At 44.6% G+C, this 11,205-nt stretch overlaps 2 protein-coding genes across 2 annotated transcripts in view; one reads left to right on the plus strand and one right to left on the minus strand.

Moving 5' to 3' along the window:
* T265_01652 (hypothetical protein) overlaps positions 1-11,205 on the plus strand; it is a gene marked incomplete at both ends in the record, with an annotated part of 100,312 nt that overhangs the window by 68,562 nt on the left and 20,545 nt on the right. Inside the window, 5 exons of the mRNA XM_009165718.1 lie at positions 686-717; positions 2,785-3,144; positions 4,979-5,121; positions 8,083-8,587; positions 10,405-10,884. Coding sequence (XP_009163982.1) covers positions 686-717; positions 2,785-3,144; positions 4,979-5,121; positions 8,083-8,587; positions 10,405-10,884 — 1,520 coding nt within the window. The remainder of the gene's footprint in view (positions 1-685; positions 718-2,784; positions 3,145-4,978; positions 5,122-8,082; positions 8,588-10,404; positions 10,885-11,205) is intronic.
* T265_01651 (hypothetical protein) overlaps positions 1-11,205 on the minus strand; it is a gene marked incomplete at both ends in the record, with an annotated part of 32,163 nt that overhangs the window by 20,115 nt on the left and 843 nt on the right. The gene's annotated exons all lie outside the window — the stretch shown is intronic.

An 11,205-nucleotide genomic window follows, 5' to 3' on the forward strand; every position in this document is an offset into this window, starting at 1 on the left:
CGACAAATTTAATCAGTGTTGAATGCTGGTCAAATGTACGTGTTTATTTGGCGTGAATGGCGAATCCTTATGCGGATGGATCAAGCTAAATCTGGTTTAAAACCTTACTGTGTCGTTCTCAAATTCCATTAATCTGTTTGAGTTAGTAGACGCTGAAACAACAGAGTTAGGAGACACTGAGCGGATTTCGGTCTAATTGAGCCTTATTCTACTGATCCAGACCGGTTTTATAGAGGGTCCTAAACTCCCATGATTGCAACTACTCTTCACACGCCTGCCAGTTCATGCCCCCCTTCCACTTTGAGTTGCTTGGCGATTTCCGCCAACTGAGCCATCAATGTCAGTCTGTGCTTATTAGTGCACAGGTGATGATGGCCATAATACAAATCGGAAGGTGTATGCGCTAATAAAAGTTTTTACTGTGGATGACAGTAGTTTACAGGAGCGATTTGCAGCATGCATAAGATAAAGGCAATAGAAAATGTGGAGCGAGTCAACAGGGAACCTATCGTATGTGAGAGTCCCTTGGTGAAAGTCCAGACGGCGGGAACGTGTTTTGTCCGCAGTTTGGCTGCTACACGTATTCCATAATAGTTCCTGGACTTGGAGTGTTTGGCTGACGCCTTGCTCCCTGCGCGCGCGCGAGTCTGTGTGTGCTGACTGCGTTCAGTTTCCCTATATGTAGGTCCGTTTGCGCGTACTTGGGCGCGTCAGCACGTGAGTGGTTGGTACTCTCACTAGACGGTGCAGAAAATCGACGTCTGATGAGTCACCTCAATGTGACGTGGTTGTGGGCATGAAAAAGAGACAAGTCTCGTGATCCAGTGAGCGACTGTGGGCTGAACAGTCAAGTGTGTGGGTGACTGGGTCGCTACATGCTTTAGGTCTCACCTCAAAAATTCCATATTTTCAAAATCAATTTTGTCATTACATTTTATTCTGTATGCACAGTCCCTAGTCCCCTCATCAACCGGAAATCGATCCTTCCTGTGAATAAATACTGAGCGTAAAGAAATTCTTTCCTCTGGATTAGCACTTTGTTAACCGTATTCAACAATGGATTGAAATTTCTCTGTTTTGTATGCAATGACAGCTGTTCCAACCTTATTGGGTCTTGGTGTTTAGACCAATATCCGTCATAGCTGAAAACCAATGACTATCTGCCGTCTTGAATTGACTTTTTCTACATCAAGTTGTGCTGCTGTTGGAGCTTTTATCCTACTAAATACTGTCAGAACTATACCGGGGTATCCTGCATTTAGATACACTGAGGAGTAGTTTAAGATTGCACCACTATTTATTGATTTCCGGCGAACAGCCGTCTTTCATTTCCCACCGTTGTTGTGTGTCATGCAGTCAACGAAGGGTACTGGGCGTACAAGACTCACACCCTTCTGCCAGGTCATACGTTGTCCAACTCGCGGTTTACGCCATCCTGAAGGAGGCACCGAGAGCAACACTCGTCTCGGTAGACGGTGTTTCGGCATGCATAGCACATGACCCAGCCATCGTAGTCGAGGATGCTGGGTGTTATCTCGGATTGAAGTGCCTGCAGCACAACCGAATACCCGTTTTCTAACATGCTGATCATCATAGGCAGCATGAGATCAGTGTTCAACACCGATACTTCGATGTCGAACAACCATGATTTATTTGAAAGCCTTATTGTAAAGAAAAGAATAAAAGTGGATGGAGAAGAGACTTAGTGCTAGCTTATCACAATAATTCCGAGGTGCCTATACCTCCAGACACTCGCTCAGGCGATCTGGATAGAAAGTGACAACAAGATCGTCACTGACATCGGTTAGAAGTCATATTATGCAGTGTCTACAACCAGGCACAGTGAGAACCACGCGGTCCCCCTCCTAGAAGAAGAGTAGCACCGACGCAACCAAGCGTTTCATAGTCTCCTTTATACCCGTCTGCCAAGTCCCTTATTCCGCCATTTTCAACTGGGCACGGAAAACAGCGCTCTCTTCGGCAAGCGATGGCTAGCCATACGCAACACATGTCCCAACCAACACAGCTTCTGGTGCTGGACACCTTCAATGGAAGTAGCCGTTGCGCAACCGAAAACTCGTTACGGACACCCCTACATCAACCCACACGACCTATGGTCCTGAGACAAAGAACCAAAGCTCGTGTTGGTTGGTGTCGGCGTACCGTGTCGGACACTCTACCCAATTTGGTGTCTAGCTCCACTCTACACTTAATGTGAGGGTCCAAAGTGTTAAGCTATTGGAAGTATTCGTTAACGTTATCGCGCTTTATCACAACGGACGTGCCACCTATATGAAACCGGAAATCATTCAGTGTATACTCGAATCCGGCTACAACTTTCTGTCATTTGCGTTTATTGGTGCTCACCAATTTAGATGGCTGTCGACCTAAGTAAACCTTCGTGCAACCGAGACATTTTATTTTGTATACACAACATTTGGTCCTGTCAAAACAAAGAAAACCCTTCGATTGCACAAATACTGAACGTAATGTTTTTCCGTTCTGACATGCTACTCTAATATTAGCCCCTCTCAAATGTCCGCTTTCTGGTGTTCCAACCCACTAAGCTTACGGGTCTTGATGAGGGAATTGTCGCATATCTCAGCTGCTGGTGACCACGTGACCGAACGACTCAACCCCACCTAAAATAATAAGCAAGGATGACACACTCAGTTTGGCTAAGCATTTCGAAATCTAACTGCACACTTGATGCGTGTATTATTCAATTTATCGTGCATATCGAAAGTACATCCTTACTTGAGGCTCTAACCGTCTGACCTACAGTTCACAACGCTGGAGAATGGCCAGTCGGAGCCTACGCCCTGCCAAATGCTCATCGCTCCGACACGGAAAATGCCTGCCCACCTGGTTTCACTCAGAATCACATGTCACTGGTTAGTGTGCAAACCATGTTCTACGAACTTGAAATCATACCCACCGTGATCGGATCCTACTTCCTCGAAATCATTGGACACAATCAAAGTGCTTTGAATGTGCACTACTGTGACCGTGATCGACCTTCCTCTTCGCAGGACAAAAACACCACACTACCACCGCCCGTGAGCGCCGAACAACTTGCGCTCCAGTGGCCCAAAGGAGACTACTGTGTGATTTCAACAGATCTGTCCAACCACTGTCCACCAGGTGTGTGTGTGTGTGTGTGTTTAACCTTCGTCTATGATGCCAGTTCCATACTGCTTTTCGCAAGCCTTTTTGGGGGGGTTGGAGAGGCAGACTGCTCGATTCACTTAGTTCGCACTGGTTTCCTACGCTTTCGCGTGCGCGGTGCTAGCTTTCAAATAGTTGCTTTGACATATTTGGACAAATAGCTTCGTATTCAAGTATTTTCGGTTGAATTGGCCATCGGCCAATAGATTGGCTTGCACTGGCTCCCTTTTGACTTCAATTTCAAATTCAAATTCAATCTGTCTGTCAGTACGTGGGCATGTGGTTTGACGTACTCTGGACAACATCGTCGCCGAGATTTCCATTTCGACGTTGATAAGATTGATTAAGTCAAATAAGACGTTGCCTCTTTCGATAGGAGATGGATCACACGATGGCTGACAGATGGTTACAAAACATGTCTGGCTTTGATAATCTGGTGCGTATAAAACAGAGTTTCGTTGCTGTGACGAGTTTTTATGCTCAGAGGGAGTACCGCAGCCAAAGGTGAACCCAAGCTATACGACAAATAGTCCTTGATATCGAAATGTTCGAAGTTTTGGTAGACAAACAGAAAAAGAATTAGAAACTTCAGTACCTTGTAGTGTCTTTATTGCACGAACCACTGAAGCTGGCGTATAACCATAGCCTTTTCTTGTATGAGCAGAAATTGGATGGAAAAAGCCATCCTCGTACGCCTAATACTTTCAGGAGTTACACATACACACCAAGTAGTTTTGCATTGTAATGCAAAGTTGTCTTGCCCTAGACTACTACAGAGGATAGGCCGGAAGTGATGTCGCCTGCAACAGGGGTCTGTTGGTGAAACATGCTTCCGAGGATCAACTATAAATGTCCTGTTTTGAGGCACACATTGTTGAGGTCCCGATGCGGAACGGAACGGGACACGAAAGCGTATGCGTAAAAGGGTGAGGTGCGCACATTGACACACGTATGCTACTAGACTAGTGTCGGACGGGACAGGTTTTGCGGCAGGAGCATTATAAATGAAGATTAAAGGTACATAGGTGGAGTGAGCAAATAAATGGGAAACTTATCACGAGGTCAAGTTAGATTAAATACACATGTACTTGGAGAATGGAATAACTGTCCAAGCTTGACTACTAACCGTTAACTACTTTGTCTGCAAAGGCAGCCCTCGCTGTCGCCCTGAATGATGTGCCACTCCAAGTCCCTACTTTGAGTTGGCGGTTTGTCTCTCTTTTTTCGACTATATTGTACATTTGTTGTATTCTAGTGTCTGATACATGACACTGTATTCTACTGTAATGTATTCATGTGTAAATCTGAAAGCGACTCGTATTAACATATAAAACGTTCTCCTGCGTTATGCTTACAACGGTGGTAGGAATCACTTTCTGTGATTGTCAGTTCGATAACAGGTCGATAACACAAGGCATTCATAGTCACGTGCACTTCAGGTGCGTCTTGCGGGCGCCCTCGAGCTACCCTGTGCATACACAGTGGGCTTAAGCTGTTTAGTTGATCCCACATCAGTTGGACATGTTGCTGGCCTTTGGATCGCCCCCTTCTGTTCGCACTCTGGTTCCATTTCTATGGATATGTACCAGCCTCACTTGACGCAAAATACATGTGGCACTATCCATCCTTCAAGGGAGTCTACTAAAGCAGTTCGATGTGACAGGCAGTAGTACCACATAATTGATATTATAGAAACAAGCTGTCTGATAGAACCGTTTCTGTTCAGTGCATCGTTTCAGTTTGTTACCGACTTTGCCCTTTTCCAATCTTCTTCCAATTTCTGTCACTTACCTCGCGTGCTTCCGAATAGGTCTGAACCGGCACAGTCGTTCAGTTGCTGAGTTGTGCTGCCGCACTGATAAAGTTCAAGATCCCGTTCCTGTGGATTGGCCGTTTACCGGGGACTTTTTCCTGTTTGGTGGGGATCGTTGTCTGCCAATCAAGAACACCCATGTAAGTTGGAATGCTTACGCGCAGTAACGCATACTAGTTGATAACAAGCACCACGTAATTAAATAGGTTCAAAATGCAAAATGCTGTTCTTTCCAACACCGTCGGTCTGTCATCAGCGTATTAACCACGTGTTAATCCGTCGGGATTGATTTATTTGAGCCGTCGACTTACTAATCTGCAAACGACGTGCAATTTTTTAGTGAGCTTCGAAGAAATGCCCCCAAGTGTTCTACATTCCCTGAAGTGTGATGGACAAATGCATCCGTATCTTGGACAGAGTATTGAATCATAAGCCGTTCCGAGTACTATCTGGAATCCGTTTGAAAGCGTATTGAATTACTAATTTGAGACGGTATAAAATGCTGGATTATGGTCGGTTGCGTCTTTTGTAAGCACAAAATATGTATTTTGCCACTTGCGTGCAATTTTATGTCCATTTTGAACATAATGTTGACGGGAGCTCGGGAAGTGTGCTTACGTGATGAGTTCCAAGAAGGGCTGTCAATAAGTACTCATCAACCTCATTCGTAGGGAATATCTCAAGAGATTATCTACCATAAGGTTTTAAATCTTTCGTTTATAATATCTGGCCGGGATTCTGGTGGGTCTCTCGTAATAAAGTCAAACTGTTGTGCAAGTTAGGTTCAAGTAGGACCCAAGGATGAGGCGACCTTGTGCGACACAATCATTCGAAGAATATCAGCTGCGTGGATTCTACTGTGTCTACCGTGAAAACCAATTGGTGTGCAACTGAATGTATTCGGTGAAGTATTCAGTTTTCCCATCCTTCGTCTACATCTAAGTAGAAGTAAAGCAAATCCCTCTCAGAAAGGTCGGATTCCAGAAGGTTGTCCCAGAATACCCGAGACTTGCTGAGACCTAGTAGTGCTCTAGTTGACGATGTCCATAACACAACTCAGAAGGTATATGCACTAATAACAGTCTTTCCTGTGGTTGACAGCAGTTTACAGAAGCGATTTGTAGTATGTATAAAATAAAGGCAATATTAAATGTGAAGCAAGTCAAAAGGGAACTTATCGTATGTGAGAGTCCCTTGGTGAAAGTCCGGACTGCGGGAACGTGTTTTCTTCGCAGTTTGCCTGCTACACGTGTTCCATAGTTGTCCGTGGACTGTGGAGAGGTCGTTGCTTCCAGCGCGCGCTCGAGTCTGTGCGTGTTGACTGTGTTGTCTATTCCTATATATAGGAAAGTTTGACGTGTTTATACAACATAGACTCGTTTCGATGCGTATAAGACAGGAACTGACTTGTTGTCGGTCAAGGTTGCGGGTGGGAAGGCGTTTGTCACGTGATTTATGTGCGTGTGTAGCAGGCAAGTTGCGTGATCTAGTAAGCACTCATGTGCTAGACAAACTAGGTGAAGTTGGTTGAGGGGACGTGGAAATGTCCGCTACAGACCCTCAAACTTCACTAAACGCCGATCAGACAGCCTTGGATCAAGGTCAAAGAGTGCCCTTAAGAATAGAGCACGAGGTCGTTCTACTTGCACGCAGTCACTTGTTTGCAACAAAGCTATTGTGTTCCTTGTCGGCGAGTCTGGTTCCGGCAGTAGGCAATGGAGCGGGGACAGCAGTCAGATATAACACCTCCGACATGTCAAACTAAGTTTATAACTTCTTAGAACACCCGTTCATTTTTAGTGTCGAAAAAATCGATATTAATATAGGGATGATGCGTGTAGGTCAACTGCCTACTCGTGGCTAGACTGTTTGGGTGGAATATGAAAGCATATTTTGAGGAATTGCAGTCTTCATCGGTTCAACAGTTTCCGGAGCGGAATTCAGAAAAAATAGTAACGTGACCGTCGGATATGAGTTATTGTGAGGAAGAAGCGTAAATGTGTCGGAATCGTGTAGTGCAAAATGTTAAATTGGCAAGCCCATTTACAGTTCACACAAATTCTCAACTGGCTCAAGTTTCATTTGCGAATTCCGGCTTGAATGATGAACCAGATCACGCTAGCTCCCTTAGAACTTCATCAAATATTTTCTGTCAATGTTTGACTTTCTCATTGTGATCACCAAAAATGGTTGAGCCAATATTTACAAATGCTCCTCAAAACCGCTTCGTATTAGAGAAATACACTCATTTCCAAGCAATTCGGTTTTGCGGGAGACTCATATGGAACCAAGTTGAATCTCTTGCTTCTGATGTTTTCAAGTAACTGAATGTGCTGCGCCAGGTTGCCTCATGTTTTAGTTGATACGGTATTTGATATATCGCGATACGTGTATAGACGTAATACACTACTCATAAGGTTGCTGAAAGTTCTTCGACAGCCAATGGTTGGTTTCGCCCTTCTTCGGGCACAAGTGAGTCTCCCGCAAAACCAAATTTGTTTGCAAATGAGTGTATTTCACTAATTTCGTGTAATTTGGCTTGAAGTAGAACATAAGGTTGAGGAAACTCGGGGATTGCGCCTACCTGATGGGCCCCAAGAGGGGCGAAACCGGTCGTGGGCTGTCGAAGAATTTCCACCAATAACCTGTTAGTAGTGCATTAAGATCCTTTATTTTTGGAAATTATCCAATTTTCAAGTAGATATATAGTCGTATTCATTTAGTAGACGGTCATTGGATAATCCAAGTCCATATTTGAATCATTTTCTTCAAAAGAACCAGGTTAATGAAAAAACATCGAGTAGTCCTAGGGGGATTCCACCTATTCCCCTGCTCACCTCCGTTCACGGCCAATGGTGCCTACTGATGACCGTTGGACCGATTTTTCGCCTGTTACAAGGTTGAACTTCAGTGTAGAAAGTTAGGTCGTGCCTTGTGACACTACATGTATGATTGGGAGACAGAGCACTCAGCGGGAAATGTGCCAGAAACGAGACGGATCCTGTTGTATATTTACATCTTTTTGGGCACATGTAGACATGCTCATTATGTATAGGAATTCAGATTAACATCACCTTTTTCGTCCTCTTTAACCATGATAGGTAGAGCGCTATCCTGTTCGCTTACTGGCCACAAACTACCGCACGATGGAGGCCGAATGGGATGTACTGTGTCATTATATACCAATAGAGTGGACCACAACAGAGAACAAATGGCCTTCCGGTGACTACATGCTGCCGATCGGTCGTCGAAGTGGTCTAAAATCCTCGATGATCTACTTAGCCGAGTATGTGGACGATGTAACACACAAGCACATAAATTCCAATCCGAACCAGACACCGGACTCTGACGGGTCGGTAAGCAGATACAAATGTCCGGAAACATTTCAGCGTGCACGGTTTACCTTCGTCAGTAAGAACAGCGAAACACGGCAGGTTCCACGTGAAGACGGAGGGGAATCACAGAGGCTGAACGTTGTCGCAATGACAGCGATGGAGTTCTGCATCCGGGAGAACGACACTGTCCGTATTGAGTCGGGTGGAGATGAATGGCCAAACGGTGACTACTGTGTTTTCACGATGAATACGGAGTGTCCCACGGGAATGAGTAAGTCTAAACATGGATTCACTTCACTAAAATGAGCAGGGGTTCCAGCCATTACTAAGCATTTACATGCTGATAGTCATTGAATTAGAGTTCCATCTCAATCTTTACTCGATGTATTTCCGATACTTGAATTATTGGTATCCAGCACAAATTACATGAGAGGGAAGGTGGTGAGTTGGAAACGGAACTCAGTGATTTTGTTAGTGCTATTATCTTTTACTCGAATTAATGTCAGAAGGTGAATAACATTAACAATAAGCGGTTATGTATGGTAGCTACCAGAGACACTGTAGTACAATTGAATAACACACAAAAAGGAAAGAGACTTGTCGAGTTCTTCGGTTTAAAAGTCGTACTAGATGATGCTGATGTTTGTAGGACGCAGTTGTATTGAATGCGGGTCTTGACCGAGCGTTTAATCGTTTAACCCAAACGATATCGAGCCCAGACTTTTCCCGCACAGTGAGTCATGCGTAGGTTTGAATTGACTCTGGTCAAGGCGCTGTGTGAAGTGACGGTATATCGGCATCCTGCCGTCGTTGTTCCCCATATATACGTTTACGTTGTGCGTGAGGATGCGCTTGCATTGTTTGTCTTTGGATAAGATTCCAATAATCTCGATTAGTCGTGGGGCGAATGTTTCGGACACAATCAAACCAGGAGTGGAACGGTGGGTGTGCATGCGTTAAACAAATTGTGAGTGATTGAAGGTAAGGATTGATGAGGTAGTAACCGAACTGTGAAAGCGGTTGACGATAAACGTTGAAGGGATGGTAACCAACACTCTCTACTCCAAACGCACCGAGTATAGTATAAACGAAGGACGGAAGGTCAAAAAAACAGTTAGAAGGCTGAGCAAAACCAGTTGGTCAAGGTCACGTTCCAAGCTCGCATGTCTGGGTGTAAATGATCTAACGCAGACAACAACGTCTAGGCTCACGCAATGATAACCTGTTAAAAGGTTGAGATCGCAGATGGAATTGTCACACTATGGTGTCGACTTTATACCACTGCAAATCAGGATAGCAACTTCGCACCTGGATACCATTAGATTCTTTAATACGGAAAATGTACAGTAGTATCCCTTGCACAAGCTTAAGTGAATCCGAAGAATAGAGGGGCCTGTGTCACTGGATCTCCGACGTCCGGCTACTCCAGTATTCTACATCTTGTTGTTTTGGTGATGACCACTCGGACCGCTCAAATGGCCAACGCGTCTACATGGAGGTAAAAATTTACTAGTCACCAAGTGCCATCCAAAGTTCAGGAAAACATGAATAGATTTCCTAACAATGCTTAACTGGCAATTTACTGTTTATATATACTGTTGTGCCTGCTAGTGTTGAATACAATCAATGGGGGAACAGTTAGATGCTTCGTGCGTCATAACCTATTAAGTTGCCGCCTACATTATGTAACGCGCCAACTAGGAAGTGAGATCGGCTGGGAAGCACCCTTACCCGGGATGTCCTCATTTCAGTAGTATTTCCGCATTCACAAATATCCCAGGTCAAATGGGAAATTAAACTGGTGCACTGATTGCTATCAGGCGTTTGGTAGTTTTCTTCACATTTCTATCCTGGTGGCGAGATGGCTTAAGTGGTTAGAGCTTAGATTTGCTGACCGGAAGGTCCGTGGTTCGAACCCGACCCTACCTCTCGACTTCCCCTGTCTAGGTTTGGGCAACCTGGTAGTATCCCAGCCCTCGTGCTTCTTTCAGCTGTCATGGACAGCTGGGCACTGGAAAGGTGTCACAGCCGGATGATTTGTTTTTAAATTTCTATCTTAAGGATGTTTTTTGTTTATTTCCCGTCTAGGAGCTACCAGGGAAGCGCCAATGAAAATTCCTAATTTCTTGCTGAAGAGCGTGGACATCTTGGATGAATATGGGAACAAAATGAGTAACAAGCAATGGCACGAGGATGCCGACAACCATGTGGTATACTTCATGCGTTGTTGTCGCGAAGACCATACCTTGCTCCTTCGTCTACCACCGTCCAGCGACGGATTCTACTTGGCACGAAGTTCTCCACTATGCTCCATCGTCCCGGGAACCCTTCTCGATCAGGAACAAGTGGCCACATACCTCAGTCCTCCAATCTACGAAAAACGAAGCCAGAATTTGAACGATCGGGATCTGACACTCTATCGGGAATTTTTCACTCTGAGAGAGGGTCTCATGTATTTGTGCTATTACCATCCTGGCACCGGTTTGGACTATTCCGTTGCCATTCCACCGGAAATGCAGCATTACTCAACGGTGAATTTGACGGAAAAGGACATGGAGGATATGGCAAGTATGTTTCTGTCGGATTTTTTCTCCTGGTTCACTTTTTCTAACTTGAGTCGCAGAAGAACATCTTGGATGGTAGTCACATGGGTCTGTTATATCATCTCAGTGTCCTTCGTTTCAAGTAAAACCAGTCGGAAAATGTGCATTTGAAAAAGATCCAGTAGTGGGTTTGAACAAATTTGTAACCTAACTCTGTATTTTGTAGGGGGAAGATCAAGAAATATTTGGTTTAATGCATGGAACTCTCAGTTTTTCTCCATAAAACCATGGGTTAGTATAAGGTTAGAAACAACATCTGGCACTGCTCTTCCTATCCTTCGCTGGT

The sequence above is a fragment of the Opisthorchis viverrini genome (genome assembly GCF_000715545.1).
Source record: "Opisthorchis viverrini unplaced genomic scaffold opera_v5_18, whole genome shotgun sequence".
NCBI classification, from domain to species: Eukaryota; Metazoa; Platyhelminthes; class Trematoda; order Opisthorchiida; family Opisthorchiidae; genus Opisthorchis; species Opisthorchis viverrini.